This window comes from Triturus cristatus, chromosome 2_1, assembly GCF_964204655.1.
Source record: "Triturus cristatus chromosome 2_1, aTriCri1.1, whole genome shotgun sequence".
NCBI classification, from domain to species: domain Eukaryota; kingdom Metazoa; phylum Chordata; class Amphibia; order Caudata; family Salamandridae; genus Triturus; species Triturus cristatus.
In genome coordinates, this window is record NC_140581.1 from 1092562818 (window position 1) to 1092590489 (window position 27672).

Below are 27672 nucleotides of genomic sequence, written 5' to 3' on the forward strand. Positions count from 1 at the left end.
GAGCCAAGAAAAACAAGTTTAGCAAAAAGTGGAGGGCAAAAGCAAAAAGTTTGGGCAGGACCCTGCAGAAAGGGCCAAGTTCAACTATATTGTACAGGTTTCTAAAGAGTGGTACGGACAGCTAAGTCAATTCAAAGCACAAGTATATCCCATGCTAGATAACAGACTTTTAGGACCGGGTTATTTTGTAACTAATCCCTCTGAACCATATCCAGTGGCCCTGTTCCTGGTCATCACATCTCTGATGGCTGAATTCACTGGACAATGGAATAATTTGACTTTTAAATCAGGATAAATCATCTCTTTGGCTTGGGATTCCCGGTTATTCTTCGGTTTTGAGATTTTCATCAAGTTCTCATCCACCTGAGCACAATGCCATTGGGCTGAACCTCCTTTAAGGACAAATGGCAAACATATCATGAAACACTTGATACATAATTCACATCTTGTCTGCTACCAATAGCAATTTAGAAACACTGACAACAACAAAGAACTGAGACTCAAATGCATCCAGAAAATGCTGAGGACTTGTAGTCTCTGGTTCACAGAAAAACATTATCAATAGACACCAAAATTGTCTGGATTATAGCACAGTCCCATGTATGCAAGATAATGCTGTTTGATGCTGTATCTCAGCACCAGAAGGTGATAGGGTCTTCTGTGTTTGTCTTGTGCTCAGTTCTCATTTACATACTCTACCTGTCTATAAAACATGGCCTATTATTTTCTAAAGTAATAGCACTGACTTGCCATTGCTATTCGATCCCGTATGCCATTCACTTCCCTAACTATGCCTTAAAGCTTAAAGGCCTCACCTGAACACTGCAGGTGGACTCCTTTTAAAATTTTGCGACCTGTGATTAGATAAAAGGTGAATGACTGTGGGATAAGAGAGGCATGTGGGATGACTGTATGACGTAATGAAGGACAGGAAGAATCTAATATTCCTAGGAGGGGTATAGTTTGTGTTGTACACTGATGCTGTGAGTGTGATCTGTAAAATATGTTTCAACCACAGAAGATCCCTTGGTTTTGATCAGGGTGGATCGTTGTGCCCAAGAGGAGGATAAAGGGATTAAAAGGGTTTGTGAAAGAGGGGATTGGGAGGCTTTGCAAACACTGGACCTCATGTAAGAAGTGTTATAACATTTACAAACCCTCAGATTTGGTCAATTGGAAGGTCTGTGAGCTCTAAACACTTTTTGAAATATACTAAACCTAATTAATGATCCGTTAAATGGGGTTAGGATACAATAAAAAATCGGTATTTGGAAAGGCGTGTTTAGGGAGCCCTTTCCAAATACCGATTCCTTTAGGAATGTATTAATGTTTTGTGACTGAAACCAAGTCCCAACACATTAGTATTTTATCACCGACTCAAAAAAGTTGGTAAACCATTCACAAACTGGGAAGGGGTTCCCAAGGGACCCCTTCTCCTTTATGATTGCTGACAAAAAAATGTTTAGGAGTAGACCACTGCCTACTCCTAAACATGCCTGTGTCATTTTTCTTTTATTTTTAAATGCATCCCATTTTCCTTTAAAGAAAATGGGATGCATTTTTTAAAAAATGCTTCATTTAAAACAATCACAAACATGGTGGTCTGCTGACCCTGTAATTGTGGCTGATTGTAGTGGCTCGCAATTTGCAACTTACCTCATGAATACTGATGAGGTAGGTTGAACTCTGACCCATTATGATTCTGAATTTCACAAACTGACTATTAATACATAAGCTGGTGCGCAAAATCAAAAACGATTTGGTAGAAGTAGGGGCAAAATCAGACCACTTTCACCAAATCAATTATTTGTATATGAGGCTTATTATTCTTTTTTACTTCTGATTCTCAAAACTCCCCCAAAATCCTTTTGAATGAAAGGGTCAATAGGATAACAAAAAATAACTTGATAATATAAGTATTTTATCTAATGGAATTCCTTGACATCCAGAGGAAGATATTTTGACCTTGTGTTGAAAAGCTGAAGTTTTGATGATCTAGGGTACATCTGTAATCTGCTTGTTGACATCTATAAAAATATCTCAAAGAATTTCATGATTAAAAAATCAGTTTCGAAAGCCATATCATCTCTTCTGCTCCCATCGGTTTAATCTTCTAAGTCATCACCTTTTCAGGAAGCAAACAACTGACCACCGATTTCTTTTCATTAACGTCCTTTTGTGGCATGTATCAGTTTACTACTGCACCACTGAGCTGGGTTGTGTTCGACAGATCAATTCAGTAAAATACAGGACTCCTCAGTAATGAATGAATTGAAATAAAAGGGAAATCCATGCAAAAAAACATACTTCATCTGGCCACCCCTATCAAAACCATAATATTGCGAAGCAACTCCATTACAAAAAACGAGATGCAAATTTTTGATTTGTGAATGATCAACAGGAAATATTTTTTTTTCTAAATTATATCTGGTGTCTCTCGAATGATCAGGGCACAACCCATGACATGAAATTATTTTGAATACCTTCTAAATATTAGGAAAATCAAATTTTTTCTAAATGACTTTCGAACAGCCAACGCACAATCCAGGACATACAATTATTTCAGATTATTTCCTAAAGAAATGAAGTTAAAGTACAGAGTAACACAAATATCAACAGTAGCTATTATCCTTCTAGTAATAAGTGGAGTTTTTCAAAGGTTCTTAGACTTCTGGGCCATCATTATCGTCACAGCTTTCCTAGCAAATTTTGTCGACTGGCATTTGCGAGCATGTATTTATTACTGTTACTATTAGCACACGTTATGCATGCATATCTGTCCATGCCTCCAGGCAATCACAGGCTAAACTCTGAGACCAGGCATTCTTCCTCCTGGTTTGTCAAAGCTCACTTAAGAGAACCATGTTCTATAATCTATAATCCATTCATTAATGTCATAAACCTGATGCACAGCCATCAGATTAGGAGGAAAGTCAACTTTAAAACTGTCACTAGAAAATTGACTGATCCAACTAGAAAAGGTATGATTTCAACTGAAGTTTGTCTTCTGTTGCCTGTTACCGCAATCGTTTATTGAGTCTTATTCTGCACTATGCAGCAATATTTAGTCTCCGGAAATCCTTAAGACTTAATACAGTTGGATGACGGCACGTGGTCCAAAAACATCTTGATTTTTTTCCATCTTTCTCTTGACAGATCAACCATACGTTGTTATCCCAAAGATTCTGATGGTCACCTACATTATACTGTAGTTTCCGTCATTTCTACTTTGCTGCGAAGATGTTGTATTAGCTTGGACTTTTCTGTCATGTACCTAATCAATAAAAAGCACAGGATCAGATTATAGTAATACATGTGTGATAAGCATATAGCTATCATCTAGCAAATTCATAGCAATAGTAAATCTCAATTTCTATCTTAAAATAATGTTCTTTCATTTTTAACCACTGTTTTATTTTGTACTAATAGAGAGAAACCTACATCATTTTTATAGATTGAACTTTGAACATGTGACTTACATGCAACATTTATCGGACCATACATAGAAGACATACAAGAATCATTGCTAATATTTACACAGAAAATGCAACTAAACGGAAGAAAATCACAAATATACTCAGGATTTTCCATGGAAATATAAACTCATTGTATATTTACATGCATACTTCTACTCACCTGTACTTAATCCTGCAAATTGTCAGCCAAGCACCACAAAATTTGTACTGGTCTATGTGACATTTTATTTTTCCTCACTTTATGGAAAATATTTCTTTAGAGGGATGCATGATGTTCTTTCAACGGCACCATCTTAAACTGGATCCTTCATTGACAAATCTTTCTTGCCTTCACTCACCTTCCTTCCTTCCTTCCTCTTGACATCCATCTTCCTCGCCTGCTTAACTACTTTCGGAATTTGAAAATGTAGTGAATATGTTTATTAGATCTGGCCAAGAGGTAGCTTTATCTGTTTCACCAGCCTCACGTCATGAAATTAAAGTATATCATAAATAAAAATGCATACTATATATACAGGGAGGCCTATGACTTAGATCTCTTCATCCATTGGATTGTCAAACTGTCATTCAAATTTTGCTTTCCTGCTGAACAGCAACCAGCATGGAGCAACAGGTCGGCCCACGTCCAACATTGGCTGCGTTGCTCTGTGAGTGATGGCATTTTGCTGATCACATGTGCTTATCTGCTTGAAAGGAGGTGCACTTCAGTGCCGGAGTTGATAACAGTGCTGGGCGTCTAAAGATCAAAACTCTTGAATACCCCTCACCCTGACTTGACATCTGAATCCAATAATATGCAGTTCAGGAAACTTGTGAAAACTGAAGTAAAAGTGATGGATGGAATGCTTGAATTATGGATGGATCAGAACCATCTCAAGCTCAATCCAGGAAAAACTGAGCTTTTACTCCCCGGTAACAGCGCATTAAGCTGGGGCCCCCACTTCTGGCCGGCCTCGATGGGCACCCCTCCATCTCCCTCTCTGTCAGTGAAGAGCCTCGGGGTCACTCTCTGCTCCGACCTCTCACTAAAAACCCAGGCCGGAACAGTGATCTCTTCCTGTTTCTCTCAGTTAAGAAAGATCAAGAAAATTGCCCATCTGCTGACTCACTCTGCTCTCATTCAGGTGGTACTCGCCTTGGTCCTTTCAAGACTAGACTTTTCCAACTCCATCTACTTGGGCCTACCCCTCGCCCTTGCTAAACGCATGCAGATTGTTCAAAATCAAGCGGCCAGATTAATATTTAAGAGCAACCGCAGGAAGTCGGCCAAACCTCTGTTAGCCTCCCTTCATTGGCTCCCTATAGCCCAACGGATCACCTTTAAGGTAGGCTGCATAATCTTCAAAGCACTCCACGGAAAAAGTCCCAGATTCGTCAATCAACTCATAAATAAATACGAACCGACCCGTGACCTTCGCTCTGCCCACCTGTCTTTCCTCACGCTGCCTACGTTCAAAAAGAAATGACTTGGTGGATCCCGTTTCGCCTACCTTGCCCCAAAAACCTGGAATTCCTTCCCCCTGTCTATTCGGAATTGTACTAAGCTGGCAGAGTTTAGGGGAGCTCTGAAGACCTGGTTATTCAAACAAGTGCACGGTTAGAGTATTGTTACCATCCATCTCTTCAGTTTACCATCTGTCTCACTTAGCGCCATGAAACCCCTGGGTGACCGTGCGCTTAACAAATTCCGAATAACATAACATAACATAACATTAATCTCAGCCACTGGTAATTACTTGGGCCGCATCCAAGTCCATCGTTATTTTGCACATCTTGCCACTTCAGTTTGGACCCAGACATATGCAAATAAGCCTTTGCTCCACGCCAATGGGAACAGCCAGCCCGAATTGCCAGACCAGGTCCTTCCGGAACCAGAACACAAGCAACGTAGGACAGGTTTCACCCTAGTTAGCGCTCACCAGCCCGGTATACTAAAACTAAACTCAACAAGAACAGTGGGCACAATCAAAACATTCCGAACACCATCAGTCACACATCCGACCTGGATTCAAGCCTTAATCACCTTCCAACAAACCTGTTGCACATTTTTGACTCTGTCTCTTAGGCACTCAGAAGTACACCAAAAGGAGACGTGTAGCATTTAGGAAAATAAATAAATAAACAAACAAACATATGTATATTTTCTAAATTACCTTTTAATGGTCCTCTGAATTTCTCGATCCTCTTCTTCATTTAGCTTACTAAGAATTGATTCCAACAGTTGAACGTTAAATTTGATGTATTGAGCTACCTGAAATGGGGAATTAAAGTACGCAGATATTGTGTTATTTTAGTAGCATTTAATGCAGACAGACACTTGGATATAAATGATAAGCCTGTTTGAAATTACTCTTACATCACTTGTGACTTCTTCTGCATCTCTGTCCATGAGGAACATCCTGGCTACCTGCCCAGATGGACCTTGCAAGAGCCTCTCCCACAGTGGGCTGTCTGTATTCCTTATTCGCTTCTTTTCTGAAAATAAAGAACAAGGTCTTTACTAGAGATTTTAGAAGGGCTGAAATCTATTTAAAAAAAAGGTCACCAACATGAATCTCAGCATTCTTTTAATCTGACCATCTTTGTAACCATATTATACTAAACCATGTTAACAACAGAAATCCATTTTTGGTGATGCACATTCTGGATAATTCTATCCGCCCTTCCTACTCAGCTTCTCTATCCCGTTGATATGCTTTGTACCTAGTATTGCTTGCGCTTCCTATAAGTGTTCTGATTGAAATACATTGCTCCAGTTAGCAGATTAAGAAAATCCTTTGAGGAACAAGTACAACACTAGACATTGTGATACTATCAGACTGATAAATTGGGACATCCTTCAAAACACAACTTCCTCAATGCAGAATTATATATAACTGTTCTAGCTGCACACTTATCATATTCATGAGAGCAAGGTCAGTATATTGTAGCACTGTGGCTCATTTATAAGAAAGTCCAGGTTAAATCAATGGATCTTTGCATGTAATAAGCAATAGTATGAACTGTGTGCTTAGAACTGTGCCTACCTACTTCATTTAGAAATAAACTAATCTTAATTCAATGTCCCTCTTGTCCTGGTATTTATTAATCTAAGTGTCTATCATAATTTCAAATACTGACTGGTGTATGTTGCAATACTAAAAAAATAAGTCAGAATCTATCAAATGAATGCATGTCAATTACTAACCATTTTTGATTGAGCCAAATGTGAGTCCTAAAATATTCTGAGTGACCAATGTCAAGGCCGACAATAGAATTTTAAGAGAAACAAGCAGAAAGAAAGTCCTATATTCTGAGGGCAAAAATCTGCTGCTTCAAGAAACAGTGCAAACACTGAAGAGCTATATTTATAACACCATTCAAAAACAACATGTATCAAAAGGGCTTAGGAAGATATCTTAAAAACTGGGAAACCCAGAGTAACACAGGAGAGAAAAAACTACATTTTCTCTGACTGAACGTAGCGGGCGACTTTCTTTCCACAATGCATACATAGTAGAGATTTACATTGCAGTTCTGAAGAATTTCTCCATATGTTCTTTTACATCACCTTTGTCTTCAGTTTTTCTGTATAGCTTTCATTTAAACAGTACACAAAACATAACAAACAGTTCAATGACCATGAGTATTGGTAGCAAACCACCACCTACTCTGCCCTTCCCCTCTCCCCACTCTAACATCCCGGAAATGCTATTGATGGATTCTAGTAACACTTGTCGTCTTATCACTGAAACATTTTTCAAACCCCCTAGTAGTCCTTCAACCATGGCACGATCCTGCCGCATGCCCTCAAGCCACCAGTATGTTCAAATTATACTTACTTCCAACTTGTCAAATTCTTCCATCTTAATTTCATGGAACATCGCTGGCTGGGAAGTAAGCTAGCCCAGAGGGAATGGGGGGCTTTTATAGACAAGACAGATATACTCATGCTCCAGGAAACATGAGAAATCACCCCCACCTACAGGCAGAGCTTTACAACCCACCATGTGCCAGCCTGCAAGTCTAAATCAGGTAGACTATCGGCTGGACTCACTCCATGGGTTAGGGACTCTGTAAGGTGTCAGGTAAGACAGCTATCTATTGCCTCTCCAGATATCCTTGGTCTCAAGATCTCCGTACTCAACAGGAATGACAAATTCAACATGTTTAATGTTTATTGCAGGAGCGTTCCCAGATCAGCTGACTCCCCTGTAATCCACAATCTGAATGATATAATTAATACCAACTCTAAAGGAGAGAGTGCCATAAAAGGTGGGTATTTTAATGTGTGCTTTGAACCAAACACGCTGTAAAGGGAATTGGCTAATGAAAAATACCACCATTGGGAAATCTCCCAAATCCTGGGCCTATGTATTAAAGCAATTCCTAAAGTAGCCTTGCAACTAAATGATTTTAGTATATGTAATCAACTAGGAGCTTGCAATGGCAGAACAAAATCACACCTAAAGAGACACCCGACATTCACTAGAAATAAGTACGTAAGTCGTATTGACTATTTCTTTGTGTCCCTCCAATATTGGGTTAACATCGAAAACATGGACGTTTTTCCTAGGATGGAAAGTAATCATTTCCCCCTTTTTCTAACCTTCAGTGGCATAGCAAGGAACTGAGTATACCGCTTGGGGCCCTGACTAACAACCATAAAACGGTCTAGTGGAGGAGCATAGTGGACAATGAAGCTCCTACGCCCATGTATATCATCATTTATTTTTTTCAAATTCTCTTTTTATTAAACAGTTGTGATGATACAATAAACTGTCACAGGCACATATAGCTGCAGGAAGACACAGAAAGGACAATTGCATAGTTATACATATGACAGCACTACACATTAATCTGTCAAATAATAAGAGCAGAGATATCCAGTGCATTTTTGCGTAATTCCACTGAAGGGGAAATACAAAGTCAGCCTCTGGAGACATTCCAATTTGCCCATTTATGGTCCCATTTTGCCAGGCAACCTCGGTGCATGAACACATCCTTCTCGGGGAACATAGCCCTGTCCATGCCATTGGCCCATTTTGAATAGGCCGATGCGATAGCAGCACCTCATCCCTGAGCAATATTTATTTTCGCCAGTGCGAATCCCAATGATGCCCATGTGCGTTCGGAAGAATTGCTCTGGGTCAGTAGACGCTACATGGTATAACTGGAACTGTAGAGTGGAAAAAAACCATCTCCTAGGTGCCCTCAAGGGGGTGTTCTCACCACAAAGTTAAGATCACCAGATCTGATTACAAGCAAGCCCACAAAATTGCAAAAACTGATTGGAAGACACCTATTAGCAGCCATGTGAAAGGGGAACCAAAAGAACTTTTTGCCATGTAATTTCTCACAGCGCAATTTTCGCCAAGATGAAACCAGAATCCCGTATTCTACTACATGATTGGGTGACCCATTTTAAAACCTTATATAGTTGCCCTCTCCCATATACAAACTGTGAGCCCCTAAACTCATCTGGCCAACTACAAGCAACTAGCGTGTGCCCACCCCTTTCTAAAACACATACTTTCTATGAGGCCGGGCTTTTCTCTAGTAACACTGAGGTCAAATCTGTCATAATTTCCCCAAATCCAGGGAATGCCGCAGAGTAGGAAAAAAAAGTTGTAAGATTATCCTGGATCAGTTGATGTCCTGGATCGAAGAAAGTAAAATTCTGACCCAATTTCAGGCTGGTTTTCGGCCTAAGACCAGCACAGTCGACCAGGTCTTCAGGTTTCAGTTGATAAGTTGGAAGGAGGTGACTCTGTGTGATGGTAGTCTATATGACGCTTTTGTAGATCTCAAAGAGTCAGTTGACATAGTCCCTAGGGACAGATTGTAGAGAACTCTTAGTGAAATGGGGATTAATGACCCCATCCTTACCATCATTACATGTCTCCACTGCAATAACTTCACTCAGGTCCAATGGGGTCCCAACAGGGAATCAACTGGCCCATTTGGGGTCGATGAAGGAGTTCAGCAGGGCTTTGTACTTGCACCCACACTATTCTTGCTGTTCATTAACAGATGTATTGACTATTTGCTGGCCTGTGACAACGATTCCCCAGTTCTTTGTTGTTTGTTGATGACATGCTGTTGATATCACTGACTCTTAAGGGCCTAGAGACCCTCTTGAGCAAGTTTAGTCTCTTTTGCTCAGATCATGGCCTAGTGATAAATGAAAGCAAAACTAAATTCATGGCCATACACACACACAGAGTTTTTAAAGGAACAAAATTGCTTGAGGGGAAACGGATACAGAGAGTGAATGAATTTGACTATCTTGGTATCTGTCTATCCAGTACTAACGCCTGAGTAAATCAAGTCACAAAAAGCACTCTTATCCTAAAACACAGGGCGGCAGCATTATTAAAATACAAAAATAATTCCTCTATCTCCTCAGTCTCTCTGATTCTTGAAGCCTGGAAGGCCCAAGCTGTAGCTGCTGGTATCTATGGTGAGGAATTGTGGGGTCACGTTAACCTAGATGCACTTGAAGTGGTAGAGAACAATTCTTGAGTGTTGGTACTCAAAGTTCCCAAAAGCATTCCTCTAGTCTTCAAACTTGACCTAGAATTCGGCCCATCATCCACCTAACTCAACTCAGGCCAATTTTATATTGGTTCTGAGTCTGGTTGATCCCCGAATTGGTTAACTATAGAGAGGGCCTCCAATAGCCCATCAATACGTATTAGCTAGGTCTCAGGGTGGGAGAAAGCTCCCGTGTCTGGCCTTTGCGAAACAGACATGTTACTCACTAGGCCTAGAAGAGTATTGGACAGATCCACAATCAATTTCCTCTAACAAAATAAAAAACCTGAAGGCAATGTACTGAAATCAGGTGGGGTCTGAATTAATTAGCCGGCCGGGCCTGGGGAACACACTGGTCTTTTTTAGAATGTAAGCCATTCTCTCACTTCGAGAACTGCATGGATGAAATTGACCCCCATTCACAAAATCACTATACATCAGATTTAGGTTGGGCACCTTACCTTTAGTATCTGTTACTTGTAAATGGATAGCCAATCACAGGGGTACCAATTCCTGTCTTGCATGCGGAGAAGCCGTGGAAAGAAGCAAACATATATTGTTTTTTTGTTTCAAATACTCTAAGCCGAGAAGGTGCTGGATAGTTCTCCTATGCCGTTTTCTTGGCATCTGCCACTACAGGGTAGCAGAGAGAATCTGTAGAGCTGAAACTTCCCCAGTTATATTTTTTTCAATTGCTAAATTTTTAGAAAGCATCTGGCCAATTTGGTTTAAAGTTTTAACTTCTCATAACTCCTCACTAAAGCCCAGCACATCAGTAGAGGTTAGTTAACTGTATCTTCAGAATGGTGCAGTATGATTTTATAGATTAGACCAGTGTTTTTGTTATTGCTATGCTGTTCTTATGCTTCTTTTATGTAGTGCTCTTAGAAAGGATTGAAGTAATTTATTAGTACGGTATTATCAAGGATATTGCTTTTATGGTCAATGACTGAAATAAAGAAAAAGAAAACAGAAAGATGAGATAAAATAGCATTGTCCTAATAAAATCAGCAGGCTTAGTTATGCATTTCTATGGCACAGGCTACAGCCAAAAAAACTGAAGGATATCTGGCTATAGATCAAGTCTCGATCCTTTACTGTATTGCAAGTAAATATATTATATATGCCAGAGTAAAAACCACAAACACAAAATGTCCTTACCTCCTGATGCATGTATGATGTAAAGTGCAAACTCATGAGGGTGGTTTTCAATCTGTGGAATAGTGAAAAACAGAGAAAACAGATAATTAATTGCATTATTGAGGGTGCTATATGACACCACAGAGTAGCTATACGTAATGGAGAAGTTTAGACTTAGCTCTTATTTTAGAAATGGAACAATATTTTTCTATTTAACTTTTTATTCGAATAGGTTACTGATAGTTTTATAACTGTATAGAAAAAAATTAAAATGTGCACGGGGCCCAGTAGAAGATTCTTAGGAATGTTCGATCCCTTCAGCGTTGGAATCTCCCATGTAGAAATGTAAGTTTCAGTTGGCTTTGTACTGGGGGGGTCGTGAGAAAGAAATCTATATTTTTGTCAGATACCATCATTGTTTTGGGGGGGAGGATTTTTAAACGCTTGGCATCTGGAATTTGAATTCTGCTGTGGCTGGGCCTCCTTTAAAGTGCCCAGTTCCACACGCTCAATCCTAAAAATGAATAACATTTTTGTGTTTAAACTGCCTTTTGGACACTTTAGTAGGTCAGCTGTAATTATGCACAAAGGTTTTACAGAGTTGCACACTATTCAAATTTGGTAAGCTGAGATGTTTTCTCGGCTTAAACCTATTTGTGCAAGAGGGCACAGGATCGTGGGGCATATGTATCATCATCTCCATTAGCGATTCTCAAATAGCGATTTTTTGCGAATCGCTATTTGAGAATTGCAAAACGGGATGTATTTAAAAACTCGCACAAATTTTGCGATTTCTTAAAATTCCTTAATTGCGATTAGCCAAATTGCGAAATCGCAATTAAGGAATACCTTCCCATTCATTCCTATGGGCCAGGAGGCCCATAGCAATGAAAGGGAATTCCTTCTCAATTTGCGAATCGCTATTTGCTAATCGCAAATTGAGAATATTTTCAAAGGTGCAAGGGTGTCATGATGACACCCTGATGCAACCCTGAAATCAGCATGTGTGCACATATGGCGCACATACATGCCCTAAGGGCATGTATGTGCACCACATGGCACTTTGAAATATGCAAAAAAGTGCATATTTCAAAGAAATCGCAACTTACCACCAACTTGAAGTTGGTGGTAATTTGCGATTTCTTAAGGAGAAATCGCACAACTTGGGTGCGTGTTACATTGCATTTAAGAAATCGCAATGTGCGATTTCTAAAATGCTTACGCAAACTTAAGAAATCGCAAATTTAGCGATTCCTTAAGATTGCGAGGCTGAAATGCCTCATACATCCCCTTTTGCGATTTTGTATTCGCAAACGCTGTTTTTTTGCGATTCACAGCGTTTGCGAATACAAAATCCTTTGATACATATGCCCCCTTGTGTTTTAGGGCTAGATGTACTACACATTCTAGCATTTGCAAACAGAGAAATGGGCCGTTTGCAACCGCTAAAAAGTCATTTGGCATGTACTCAGGGCCGGACTGGGAACCGAAACCGGCCCTGGCAAACTGCTCGACCTGCCCCCCTGGGTGGTGCAGGGGGGTGCAGCCAAGCTGTTGCTTGGGCCAGTTTTGGCCGATTTTGTTACAGGAAGGCCAATATTGCCATCCCCCGGTAACAAAAACAGCCCCCCAGGGGACTAAAACCGGCCCCCACCCTGGCGGCTTACCGGGGAAGCACCCTGTTCCTGGTACGGCCAGTCTGGCCCTGCATGTACTAACCCTATTTTGCGAGTGGGTAAACTATTATCGACTCACAAAATAGTGTTTGCAAGTCAGTATTAAGAACGGACATTTCAAGGGCGTCCCTTCCTAATAGTGAGTCGCAGGAGCATGTCTGAATGTTCTGCGACCGGAATGCGGTTGCAAAACATTCATATTTTACCGACTCTGTGCAGGAGGAGGTAACACGTTCGCAAACAGGAAGGGGTCCCTAAGGGAGCCCTTTGCGAATGTGAGCACCAACATCCCACGGACCACTGCCTACTCTTAAAAAATGAAAAGATAGCTTTTCATTTTTATTTTTGAAATGCATCCCATTTTCCTTTAAGGAAAACTGGCTGCATTGCAAAATGAAAAATTGTTTTTATTTAAAAAGCAATCACAGATATGGTGGTCTACTGAGCCCAGCAGTCCACCATCCCTGCAGGCCATTCCAAAAAGGTCGCAGATTGCTACCTGCCTCATGAATATTGATGAGGAAGGTTCCTTGCTATCCACTTGGGAATTGCAAACAGTGTTAAACACACTGTAGTACATCGCAGTTTGCGATTTCCTAATAGCGAATTGCCAAAAGTTGCTATTAGGAAATCACAAACCTGTGAGTCCGTACATCTGGCCCTAAAAGTGTAGCAACTAGAACACATTCTATAGTATGACCTTTTTTATAAAATGCCACATATTCAAGTTTGAGGTATGAAGAAAATTAAGTATAATAAAAGTGCAATAAAGCATAATAAAATCAATGGAACTTTTATCTCATCTATTTGTGTGCTGGCAAAAGGCTAATCCTCTTTTCCCAACCTGAACTCACTGTCTCTCACACTTCAGTATCCCAATTCACATCTAATCTCCCCTTTAGCAACTATGTTTTAAGTGATGGGCCTCAAAGGCTGCTAGAACAATGGACTGGCAGAAGAGAAGTAAACACGACCCACAACAATCACCCATCCCATGAGAAAGGAGGGTAAAGGGTTGGTCTCTTTCTATGGAGGAGTTATCCTCAGCAAATCCAAAGACATTCACAGCATGGTATGGGAACACTTAAGATCCTAATTGCACACAATGGGGGTAAAACCATAAAGGAAGTCTGAAGAGTCACATAGATTCGTAGATGTTCCCAACCACCCTTAATAGCCAACTCTTACCTTTTCTTTGAGAAATCTCATGCTATCATTCCTAACCTTAAACTGACTGTGTGGGAAGATCTTCCATTCTTGGACATTTTGCATCACAGAAAGCATGGTTTAGGTATAGAAAACCCCTGAACATCTGATTTAGTGAATTTGAATTTGGGATTTGAGAGATTTCAAGTTTTTGCCTTTTCAAATGTGATCTATGGCTGCAAAGATATGTAAACACAGAACCACTGGAATATAACAGGAAGGTTTATTGAGATCATCACATGGACTCACATCCAACCACATTGCTTCTAGGGAAGAGGTAAACCTGCAGTTGGTCTTATTATTTGGCAACCTCAGTAATAAGAAGTCTCTCTATGGAGGGGTGTTTTAAGGGCGTCCCTTCCTAATAGTCCGTCGCAGGGGCATGTATGAATGTTTTACGACCGGGATGCAGTCGCAAACATTAATATTTTTTACAGACTCCGTGAAGGAGGTGGTAACTCATTCGCAAACAGGAAGGGGTCCCTTGGGACTCCTTCCTCTCTGTGAAAATGGGCGGCAACATTGTTTAAGAACAGGCAGTGGTGCTTACTCTTAAAAATGAAAAGTAAACTTGTCATTTTTCATTTTTAAATGCATCCTGTTTACCTTTAAGGAAAAGGGTCTGCATTTTAATTAAAAATCAATCACTGACACACTGGTCTGCTGATCCCAGCAGGCCAACATCCCTGTGATACAGGCCACTCCCAATGGGTCACAAATTGATGAAGTAGGTCATTTGCGATCCACTGGGAATCGCTAAATGTGCCTTAGGCACATTAGTACATCGCATCTTGCAAGTCCCTAATTGCGAGTCACAAAAAATCACAACTAGAGACATGCAAAATGAAATGGTCGTACATCTGTGTCTAAATCCCTGCAGTCATTCATCTCATCACAAATAATGGGTGTATTTTTTGTATCTGTTTTAAGAAGATGTAGAATTATTTGTCTTTTTTGTTGTATTGTCATGATAAATTAATTCCTAAATGAAAGTTATTAAATCATAATTGGATACATATAGTTCATGATACGTATTTCACAGAGATTCACGTCAACCACAATGCATTTTGGACCTATAGTTCCTTCATATGAGGGATATTTCCTGGGAAACGTCCTTTAGGACGAAGCCGGAATCACACTGTGCCTTCACAGTGCCGGCAACAGAACACATGTGTCTTTAGCATGCAATCGTTCTGCATGAAAGTCATTACAATGACTTGCTTTAGGGGGCGCAATAGTGGAATGGTGTTGGAATTAAAGTCCAACACCCTCCCTGCTGTTTCGCAGTCTGGAGTTGGAATAGTAAATTAAACTATTCCAATATCCAGCGCCCCTTAAGACAAGTAGGTAAAACACCTTGCATGCAGAACAAATGCGTGCTAAAGATGCATTTGTTCAAATGACAGAGTCCTTCAGGCATGCGTGAAAAATGCATGCGGAATTCCATCATACATTCATTAACATATGAATCACATCGCTATAGATTAATATATCAATGTATGTTTATGCATTCATTAATAGGGCAAAAGAGGATGCACACAAAATTGTACGTATATGCAGTTCAACGTATATAAACCTGCCTTATATGATAAACTATAAAGATATTCTTAAATAACATGTCACCTCAGTACAAATACGCCGTCAAGAAGTGGAATATTTCTTAATAAAAAAATCATCAGGCTCTTGGGATTTCTACAACAAAACATCTGTTTAAAAAAGAAATGATCTAGTGTGTTGGGCCAAAGCACATACATAACCCCTCTATATTGATGTATTCTGAAACGTTTCTTGTCTAACCATTTATATGATGGTTACGAATATAGAGATTTGAGCTTTTGTGAATGTCAAAATGTCATGATGCTTTTATCCAATATGAAATGGATGTCATAATAGTGTCAAGTCAGCGTACCACCTACTGCGAACCAGAAATTTTGGGTGATGATTGAATGATCATTTTCTCATGCAGAGCCCAGTGTCAGAAACCTATTGTGTCCCATCAGATGGTCTTAACATGGCGCCCCTAACAAGCATATTATTTGATGGTATGAGACAGAGATCTGATACCGGGCTCATTATCAGTATGGCAGCACAATATCTCATTTGGAAACGTGATATTGGACAGAAGATACTCCTGGATTGAACGTCTTTTTAATTTAGGATGACTAATGGGAGTGCAGAGTAGGAACCTGTATTGTGTTTTGGGATCACCTCCTGTGATGCCACTTGTTCTGATCTCACTAGTGGGATGGGTGCATGTTTGTTCCGGTAATGTAAATTAATATAATTGTGGGGGGTTGAGGGGGAAGGCTAATTTGGCCAGTTAGGATACCATTAGAGGCTTGCAGTACTAGAAATGTGCCTGATGAATCGATCAAAATGCTGAATGCCTGTAGAATTAACTGGGTCTTATCCACCCCACATTTCAACGAAACATTCTCCATGGGCCTGATTACAAATTAGTCGGAGTAGCATCTCCGAGGAACATCATGACTGATGCAGTGTTCCCACACCAGGATTTTGCAGTCATGGGAACACCAGGACTGTGCGGCATATTTGCAAGGGGATATTGCCACCGGAACGTCACTTTTAGTGACGTTCCGGTGGCAATGTGCCCTTCTCCTTATTTGCAAAGTGGTGGTAAGCCACTTTTTGTGGCTTAACGCCGCCTTGTAAATAAGACCTCTTCACACTGATCACTTAGCGTGAAAGGGGCATGCAGTGGATGTTGCTGTGGGCGTCCCACTCAGTTGAAGCACACATAGAAGAAACAAATCGCCATTAGTGATTGCTTATGTGCAGGAAAGGACACCATTCCCTGCAATGCGGGCACCCTTGCACTTTGGTGCGAGGGTGCCTGCATTGGCACTAGGCAACTAAATTAAGCACCAGCGCTAGGGAAAACACAGGAGTGCACCAAATTCTTGTGAATAAGGTGCATCCCTGCGTTTTGAAAATGTCGGAGCGTTGCACTGCCAAATTTGGCGCAGCCCCATGCTCCGACATTTTCTTGCAAATATGCCCCTTAGTTTACTAACTGCAAATAAAGCCGGTAAAGTTAAAGGAGGCAGGGGCAGCATGCACAAATGCAGTCCGTCCACACCTGAACCCTCCTACATTATGGAGCGCAGCCAACGCGCCCATCCCCCTGACTATTCCAGTTACCCCTGCCTGCTACCATTCCCCTCCTCTCAACAGGATCTACACTACAGGCACACCATCTAATGGAGCTCAGAGCAGAGCATTCTACATCTGCATGTTATACCTCAACCCTGTGTCAAAAACCTATAATATAGGTGGGCTGACCATTATTTCTAGCCCCACATTGCACCTTATTCCGCCTAATGCGTAATTAGCGTCTATATATTGCATTAGAAACAATGCAAAACTGGCTGCTTCGTTCAGGAAGCCCAGACTGAGATTAAATTGAGTAATACAAGTTACAGGGGTGCTGGATCTCTTCTCCCCTTTGAGCAACTGTGTCTGTACGCGTCATACAACCTACAAACATGCAAACGTGAGTCTCCATAGTGTATAAAATACCTTGAATTTCTGCAGAAGCTGCTCGATTACTTCCTCCGTTTTCATGAGGCTGTTCACACAGACTTTAGTTTGTGATCCAAATGCAGGAGTGAAAATGGATGTCTGAAGAAAGGAATATGATGAGCAAAATTAAGAATTGAACTGATAAATAGTGCATTTTATTAGTGCCATTTTCCATTGAACTCTCATTCACAGATGATAAACTTTACTGTGTACGACGACTACCTACTTTCCCTTGGTTGCTTGCAATCTACACGCCACATTAATGCTAAACACTGAAAATAAGCTTCAAGTCTGAACACTTTTATCTAAAAGAGCGTCGAAGAAGAATGACCAGAGTTGGATTTGAGCTTTTTTGTTATTGTCAAACCTATGCTAAAGCTGTCACACCACCAAAACCAGGCTGACATGTGACATGTGGTTGTGAAGTTGTTTGCATTACGTAGCTTTAGGGGTTGCGTAGCCACAGCACAGGAAAGCAATACCGCCTTATAGATGCAACCCAACTGCCGAGTGAAGTGAAACAAACACAGCCCGGTGAATTAAGATGAACGTAAGTGACTTCATCTAAATTTAGGGGCATCTTTATGAGAGCCTTGTGCCTCATTTGCACCACACAAAGTGGTACATGCAAGGCTCTGCGCTAGGGAGGCATTCCTTGGGCATTGCGGTTGTTGTGCCCACGTAAATCCCATGGTATGTGATGCATTACCAGATTTACCAAACCTGGTAAACCAGGGAATGCGCCAAAAAGATACGCCTCCACAGGTGAGGAGTAACAAAGAGCAATACCTTTATTTCTCCTCGTTTTTTCCTCTATCTATATTCTGCAGCGCACATAGAAAGAGGAGTACGCCACTATGGATTGTGTTTCTGCAGGAAGGTGCATGCCCCTTCCTGCACAAAAACAATCCCGCCTACAACACAGGCACCCTTGCACCATGGTCATCATTTGCAGGATCTTATGCAAACATCAAAGCAGGCCTCTTACAGCGCTTCCAAAATTGAGTTTCAACATGCAAAACATTTCCCTATATAAAGACTTCAATAATTTGATTAAGTACAGATTTCAAACAATATCGGAGAACTTGAATTCATTGGTAATATTAATTCTTTTTTTTTTCAGGTCTTGTATTTTGCATTGATACAGCACATATAAGTGAAACAAAACCTCCTCCCATCCCCCTGTCAGCATATATAATCAACCCTCGGAACAGAAAAATCTCCCCACCACAAATCCCACTCATGACTTCATCTCCATGGTAGTGGGATTGCTTCTCCAAATCATTTGTAGGTGTCCGAGTTAACCTTTCAGGACTGTTGTATCTTAGCACCGCCCTCAGCTGGCAGTCAAGATACCGGGCGTGACATCTACGCCATGTGACACGCAACCCTCTAGTTTTCTTCACAGACGCCATATTTTGACAAGTTTTGGGGGGCAGGCCCGGGCTCTGTAAATCTGCTCCTCTGGTCGCATACACCAGTCCATGTTGGCTATCCATTGGGGTAATCTTAATTCTTTAGTAAACGTAATGCGGGTGCAACCAGAGAAACTTAAATCTGGCCACATTTCTTCACAAACTCTTTTAAAGAGTTAATATTCTCAAAGGAGTTATACTCGTGTTAACAAATTTTGTTCAACTTAATTATCCACTGTGGAACATTTGGAGGTGAGCTTGTCTTCTAATTTGCTGCACTTAAAAACTGTAGCAATATCATAGCTAATATCAGAGTGACAAAGACAAATTTCCTGGTTACACTGGGCACAGCGCTGGGATTAACTCTGAAACCCTGTTTTTTTAATTTAAGGCAAATGATAAACCTGAACAACTCCAGGACACCAAGTTATTCGTGGTTTTCACACAAAACATTTAGAAAGTCTACAATTATACAGAAATTGTAATAAATCATATGTGGGAAAAGTAAGGATCTCCACATCGTCTGCGCCAGTATGATAAAAGGTTCTACTGCATCTACAACCTAAGTCTAGAGTGGTCTGTACTGACACGTGGTGTCAGAAGTAGGATACATTTCAGAAGCTGACACAAAATCAGCATTAGCTTGCCAAGGCCATACAACTAGATCAGCAACAGGCAAAAACCAACAGCTAGGCCTTACAGCACCATTCAGATGGTGCTTATGGGGGAAATGGAGGGCTAGTTCTTGGGGCCATTATGTCATGTGTTCATTTTAAGAAAATTACAAGGTGATGTTTGAAGAACAATGACAACATTCCCATAAAATATTTAAAGTATATGCTTGAGGGATAATTCATGATAGCATAAGGCCCCTCGTTAATGTTATCTTCTTGGTATTAGACAACACTATTACCAGTGACTGGCATTTCATACGATTTCATTTTATACAGCATCATTAATACAGTCTGTAAACTGAGTCTGTGTGACTGGTGTAACCTAAGATATATGTCTCTTCTGTGCGGTCTCTGTAGCATAAGCAGTAAATCTAATGTCTAAGCATTTGGGGTCTGTTTAACCTGATGAATGAGGTTTCTGTTTATGGCGTGAGGATGTGTATTTTATATTCCCTTCCCTGACTCTTCCAAGCAGATTCTAAATCATAAAACATGACTGAGAATTAACTTGAAGTGGAAAAAAGGGGAGATATATGGAAGAGGAAGTTGGAGGTAAAGGAAGATGCTATATTTATTTTGAAAACTAGGAGGAGGTCATGTCAAGTTGCAGCATATTCAAAATATTTAAACTGTATTTGAAGTCTTTTGCTTTCTGGGCAATTTTTAGGACTATTGTCCAGAAAATGATTGATTTTGCCATATTTAAAAAAACGATTGGTTTTGCAATGTTTTCAAAGGTCTGTTTTAGGTTAGTTAATTTAACTTCTTTCCATTAACTCTGTTAAGGACCAGATACTATTGGCACACCATACAATTAGTGGACTATTTCATGGCTACATTTAAGACACCTGGCTTTGTAGCAGAAATATTTGAAAACTGTACTATATGACCGCCATTTGGTCCCTTGGTTTTCATGACATGTCATGACATAACACCAGTGAGGGGATTATGGATCTGCTTCTGTTTTCTGAACTGAGGTTCCTAAGTTTGTGAGTCTTCCTGTTGTGGGTCCCCAGTGATGGGAACACTGCTAGTAGAGCTCTCTAAACACACCACTGAAAAGGAAACAACAGATTGGCAGAAAGAAAATCCAATATCCATAGTTTGGTTCTAAAGGCCTGCATTTCTAGATGTCAGCAGGATGACGTTATAGAGAAGGCATGAGATGCAAACGATTAAAAAGAGATGGAAGTCACGGTCCTTAGGCCACTGTATGGAACCCTGCAAGACTGAAAGTGAAACATGAGGGAATGTGTATGGCTTTGTTTTCCAAAATGGTCCTACACAGAGCACCTCCCCTACTCTCTTTGAAGACTTCAGACTTGCCCACAATGCCTGCTTGGGTGAGTCTGTGAAGCCTGTTTACCCCCCTACACCTGTAAAAAGTCTATGAATCACCGATGGGTGGAGCTGGGAAGCCCACTGTAGGGAGTAGATTAGTGTTCCTTTAAGAGATAAGCCTAATTTGTGCAGTTATGGTGTTCCACACCGAGAGTTCTAGGAACAAGGCTTAAAACAGTGTTTATATTTTTGTATACATTTCTCACACAACTCTTCCAACTGCCAGTGCTATAGCTCCGCGTTTGCCCACCAAATGTTCTCTTTTTGTGCTGTGCGGGGAGGGGCACAGATGGTCACTGCCTTGTAAGCAATACAGCATGTTTTGTAAAGTATGAAAGTCTGGGGGAGATCCATTATGTGTCAGAAGGATGTGGGAATGTTGAGAGTGCTGTGCAGTTGCATGGAGGTGCTCTTCCTTGAGGTCAGGAAGGAGTCCTTTTTAAAGCCATAGCTCTGACTGGTCAATTAATTTATTCAGAGGAGTTACATGTATATTATAGTATCTTAGATGCACTCCATCTGTTGCATGGTGGATTAACCCTTGACTAATCACCCACCAGACTGTGAAAGCTAACAGGTCAAAGAAAATAACTTAGTCATCCAACCTGGGTGGAACACAAAGTGAAGCTTTTCACATCAGTGGTAAATGTAGCATTTCAAGCAGCTATTGCCTGATAATCACTGATCATGCCTCACAGTGTGATAGTTGGTAAGTAGCTATCTGTGTATTCTTAACACTATGAGCTTCGAAGGAGAGTTTGGGGTCGATGGTGAGGTCATTAGGAGTTCATGGTTACAAATGATGCAATTTCATGCCAGAAAGGATTCCCAAATCTAGGCCTGCATAGTGCTACTGGGTATGAAGTGGAATTTCAGTCTTGGTTGTCATCAGCTTCAGAGAAACACATATTTGGATGAAGGAGAAGCATTTTTGAGGCAGTCAATGCCCATGAAAGAGGACACTTTTAGAAACATTTGGGAATCTTCAACCTATTGATAGATCTTTATTCCATGGTTTGCAAAAACTTAGAGCAGTTCCATTTACAGGTTGAAGATCAAGGACAGATGATTGATCCTTTCAGTGCTATGTGGGTTACTGGAACCCACTGGGAGAAAGGACTGTCCATATGGACAAGATGGAAACAGTCAGAAAGGTAGAATCACAAACAACCAAGTATAGTGTCAGTGAATCCCATGTGCAACAAGAGGATGTTGATGAAGGCTTAACTGTCAGTGGCATCATAGACTGCTAAAAGAACAATTGGTACAAAGAGATGGGTCAGTCTTGTCTGAAAGCAGGATTGCGTGATCACAACATGGATGAATCACTGTTTGTCCTGAACTGCTGACTGGATACTACTTGTAGGCATGTAGGAGCGGTTTATGTATGTCTTCTTCTATAGTTGGATGAATAAGGCACTTCCATCAGCTGTGCAATGAATGGGAGAGAGTGTGGGAGAGGCATTGATAATATAGTGAGGTGGTTTTGAGTGATTCATCCAAATTCAGGATGGTTAAGGAAAGGATATCACCTTCATTTGTGGTTGCCTCAAGAGTATGAGTGTGTTTCTGAACACTGTGGCAGAAAAAAGATTATAGGTGGAACATTTGAGTTTGCCGCATGGTGAGACAGGAGCCCTGTTGACAATTTGATTGATGAGATGAATAGGTTAACTGATAAAATCTCTTTTTCTATGAGGCATGTGATGATGGCACTGCATTTACCTACATAATCAGGAATGGCTGTGTCTGGTGGAAAGGTGCCGTTGTACTTGGCAGCTTAGAATCGAGCTTTGCATCTTTTGTTTCCATGTGCAACAGTATATGCAGGGTGTTGTTACACATTTATGTCACAGCTGGAGAAGGCCTATGTGCTATTAATATTTGTTTTGGGTGCTTCTTCACTTCCATTCTGGTACTGACCTGGCTGTTTCTATTGCACTGGGCACACAAAGATCTTCTGTAAAAACTGGAAGTTGATCATTACTTTAAATAGGAAGCACTAACTTGAAGATGACGCAGTTATGGAGTCTGTGAAAGATGCAAATGGAATTGAATGGGACAAACCCCTGGATTCTATTCTGTCCATGCGTTAATTTCTATGGCTGTGTTCTGTAGTATTCAGCTTGCCGGCTGAATGTGTTTATGTTAAGAATTAGGCACTGGCAAAAGTTAGTGAAGCACTAACCAGTCTGAGCTTCAAATGTACTCATGCCAATAAGGCCGTTTAATCAGCTCCTCCCCTGAAAAGATCTGGGCATAGAAAGTGGTGTGGGCACCATCAGTCAGACTGCTGGCTAGGATCCACTTGCCATTTGCTTATGTTGAAATGGCTTTGCTGGTAAAATAATTTGGCACTTAGAAATCTGGAGGAAACACCAGATCTACACATGTTGTACTCATTCTTTTTTCATGCCTATATGTGTTAAATCTTGTACCTACAGGCTTTACATTCTCTCTGCCACCTCACAATCTTATCCAAAGATCTCAACCTTCCGGCAGGATTGATCAGTAGACCCTCATAACTGCCAGTGAACATATGCAAACTTCTAGTGTTCCCAAAAGCAAATGTTATTCCTGTGTAGTAGTCAGAATCAGCTTATATAGGACCACCGAAAATTATGCAGCGAGACTCACTCCATATCAGCTTTGTCGACATATAGATTAAATTGCCGGGTTCTCCAGAATTGCTGTGGATGAGATGTTAGCACTGTTAAATGGAAAGGTATAACAGGTCCTGTGAAGTCCTTGGTAAGAAGTGATCTATTTGGAACAATCCTTAAGAAGCTAGTCTTTGATTTGCAGTTGAGCAACGTTAAAGAGGCCATTCAAAGAGGATATTAATGGGGCATGCAGCAACAATTAATGTAGGTTTATCTCCACCGTTTACACTTCCTCTGGATCAATAAGAGTTGTGGGAGGCACTGTGTACAAGATGGCAGAATTGCCCGTAAAGCACAGGGCCATGCTGCCTTTTTTAGGCATCATAAACTACACTGTATGTGGGTGAGATTTTGTAATGCCATATTAGAATTTATTTTTTCCTATCTGTGAAAGGACCGGGAAAAAAACTGAAAATGCCCCTTTCACATAAATTGGAGAAAACTGCCAGCCCATAATGGAAATTGGGGCTTGCGTTTTCAAGAACAAACCACAGTTTTGGGGGGTTTCCTAGGAAACAAATGCAGACCGTTTCACCAAAGCAAAGTTTGTGGCGATTTATTAGTTCAGCCACACCATAAATGAACCCTATTTCTTATCTTCATGGTGGTGCTATATGTCACTAAAGGAATACATGTGCTTTTCTTGGTCAATGTCACACACACACCACCTGCATGAAAGACCGGTGGTGCAGGTCTTCTATCCCATAAGACCAAAATAGAATCTGAATGTGAGGGCCCATTTCTAGGACTCTAACAGTAAATGTCCACAGTGGCCTGGGAGTTTTGTCTCACTGCATGAGGAACATTTGAAAATGCTTCTGTTGGGACTGCCATGATTTCAGTAGTGGTCCTAGTCTGCAGGAACCTTGGTGTGAATGACATTAGAATGAACCCACCCTCGCTGAGGAGCACCTACAAAAAACAGCACATGGCCTGTTGAATGGGTGTTCCTGAAGAATGAGGCATCTCCCTTATCAGGAATACTGGGAATAGCCACTGTCTAAATGAGGCAAGGGTTCAGAGAGGGTGGATCGGACATCCATCAGTTCTACGCGTGACCATACGCATTCCGCTCTAATTGTGGACGAATATAGTCCTATTTGTTCTCCTCACTACCCACTTTGTAGGTTAGTAGAGTTGGTTCATGTTCATAAGAAAAGAAAAGTTGCTGATGAGTGATGGAGAAAACATTTGTGAGGTCTATAAAATTTGAAATTAAGTATGATCGGAGAATTGGCATCAATCCATGCATAAATCTAAAGAATGCCTTTCTATATTCGCTGTTAGCATGTCACTTAACGTTGACACTTTTTAAAATCAACATTTGTATTAAAGAGAGGGGTTTTGTTCTTTTTTCAGAAACCTTACAAATACGGGTCACAATGAGTTTTGTCAACTATGCTAAAATCTTATACAAATCATTGTGAGGACAAAAACTATTCATTCAATTAATCACCGATTTTTACCCATCACAAAGGGCAAATGTTGATGCAGTCCTACCTTGTAGTTGTAGAAATGTCCATTAATGGAGAACCTGTGATGCTGCAAGTTGCGCCTCTCAGCTGCGGGAGACTTCACTCTTTTCGTCACCAGAGCTGCATCGCTCATAGTTCTGTAAAGTGAGGGTGATTCAGGCTTCTCGCTGACCTTTGGCCTTAAGGTATCATAGCAGGAAAATTCTGCAAAGGGCACAGGTAATATATGAGATATTTTCATGTACAGGAAACATAATTTTAGCAGATTCTCACAGCAGCTCTGAGTTCATCAGCGGCAAAGAAAAATGGAATATCTATCTATCGATTTATCTATCTATCTCTGTTCGTCGGTATGCCTGCCTATCTATCTGTCAATCCATCTATACATGTGTGTGTGTGCACGTGTGCGCTAGGACGGAGATGTCCCCAGCATGGTATACAATGTATTACCCAACTCTTTTTGCCTAACTGCATGTATATCTGCTATCCTGACATATTTTTGTCTAATGGCGTGCTAATCAAGCATGTACATATAGGCCTAGGCCTGTCCCTGACTGTGTGAAGTCCAGGACCTATAGGGCCATGCCAAGCATACCCTCATTGTGGGCAGGGGATTGCTGTCCCAGTTCCGGTGTAGCACAGAAAGCGTGGCGGCAACAGTGTGAGTTTTTAGAAGAATAAGTGGTGTGACCAGATCTTTTTGTATGTGTCACTGGTAGTGAGGTTTATTGGCCCACTGTGTAAACTTCTTCTATGATATGTATGCCCAGAGTCTTGTGCTGGCATTCCGTGTGTAAGTCACATGTGTAGTGCATGTAACATGTGGTGATAAGCTGTGCGCATTAGTGAGCCTGAGAATGAGGGTCAGAGGGATCCATTTTGAAGCCTTTGGCCTGGCATAGAAGACGATTGAGGGTAAAATCTGTGCTCTCAGGCAATATTGCCTGTATTCCTTTAGCTGGAGAGAGGAGACTCAGACACTGAAATGAGGAGGATGCAGTCAGGGCTCCCATTAGAACTTCCACGAGGTGCTTGTTAGCAAAGAGCTGCTTATTAGTCTTCCTGAGCACTGCCATTTTATAGATAGTTGGCTTGAGGAGTGGGACTGATGCTGATAATGATGAATTTATAAAGCGCGACAAATACCCTGGGGTGTCTAAGCACTGCCCTTAACATGTACAGATCAGACTGGACTGAGCATTAGAATTAAGCCTTAAAAAACAGGTTTTTAAGCCCTTTCTAAATTTTAGCAGACTAGTCTCTTTTTTAAGCGAGGTTGGCAGAGTTCCACAGTTTAGTTGTAGCAGTAAAACTCTTGCCACCACACCTGGCCCTACTAACTCTAGGAACAATTAGGTTTCCATGTTCGGCAGATCTACGGGTTCTAGCTGGAATATATGGCTTAATAAATTTCGCCAGCTGCGTATGCCTCAAGTTGTTAACTGATTTCAAGGCAATGCAGAGTGATTTAAACTGGATCCACTTGGCTACCGGCAACCAGTGAAGATGAAGCAGAGCTGTAGAGACGAAGTCGAATTTAGAGATACCTAGAAGTAATCCTGCTGCTGCATTCTGGGCAGTCTGCAGCTTTTGAATGCTGCGCTTGGGGGCACTGGTAAAGAGGGCATTGTAATAATCCAATCTTGAGTATATCAGCACAGATACCACCATTTTCCTTAAGTTCAAAGGTATAGCAGGAAGAATCTTCCTTAATATTTTTGGGATAAAAAAGCAAGCCAAGGTGACCGAATTGGTTTGCGCTTCAAAGGACAACGTAGTATCCTTAGTATCAAAGATGACTCCTAAGTTTTTAACTTTGGGCACTGGTTTAGGTAAAGGACCAAGTTGGACCGGCCACCAGCTATCTGTCCAAAATAAGGGATTGTTCCCCAACACCAAAACCACAGTCTTGGATGAATTCAGCTTCAAACAATTGCCTGTCATCCAATTGGCTATATGGCTCATACAGTCATGAAAACTGATGGCTGTAAGGCTGGATGGACTGCTCACAGAGACAATAATCTGATTATCATCTGCGTAGGACACAAAGGCAAAACCATAACTTTTCACTAGTCTGGCAAGAGGTGTGACATAAAGATTAAAAAGCGTAGGGCTCAGGGAAGATCCCTGAGGAACTCCACATGACAGCGAGAACTTAGTTCCTCAATGCAACTTCCTGAGACTGTTTGAACAGGAAGGAGCACAGCAGGGAGAGCGCCTTATCTCTGATCCCGATGGAAGCTAGCTGGACCCTCAGCAGCTCGTGATTGACCGTATCAAAACCTGCTGATAGGTCCAAAAGGATCAGGGCAGCACCCCCCACCGTCTAAAGTCTGCCTGAGCTCCTCAGTAGCTGTAATAAGGGCCAGTTCTGTGCTATGGTAAGTATGAAATCCAAATTGGGAGGAATCCAGAATAGCATTATTATTATTGATGAAGGAAGACAGTTCAATGTTAATAGCTTTCTCGTTCACTTTTGCAGGAAAAGGGAGTCTCGAAATAGGTCTATAATTGAGAGTATCCTTGGCATCCAGATTAGATTTCTTT

At 41.0% G+C, this 27672-nt stretch overlaps 1 protein-coding gene across 4 annotated transcripts in view; it reads right to left on the reverse strand.

The window, feature by feature from the left end:
• Nucleotides 1-2082: 2082 nt before the first annotated feature.
• Nucleotides 2083-27672, reverse strand: part of RASSF6 (Ras association domain family member 6) — a 185834-nt gene continuing 160244 nt past the window's right edge. For all 4 annotated transcript variants that reach the window (XM_085636476.1, XM_085636478.1, XM_085636477.1 and 1 more), the window contains 6 exons: nt 25151-25329; nt 17555-17656; nt 11154-11205; nt 5833-5951; nt 5630-5727; nt 2083-3274 (listed from right to left, as the gene is read on the reverse strand). In XM_085636476.1, the coding sequence (XP_085492602.1) occupies nt 3202-3274; nt 5630-5727; nt 5833-5951; nt 11154-11205; nt 17555-17656; nt 25151-25329 (623 nt within the window). In that variant the 3' untranslated portion in view covers nt 2083-3201. The remainder of the gene's footprint in view (nt 3275-5629; nt 5728-5832; nt 5952-11153; nt 11206-17554; nt 17657-25150; nt 25330-27672) is intronic.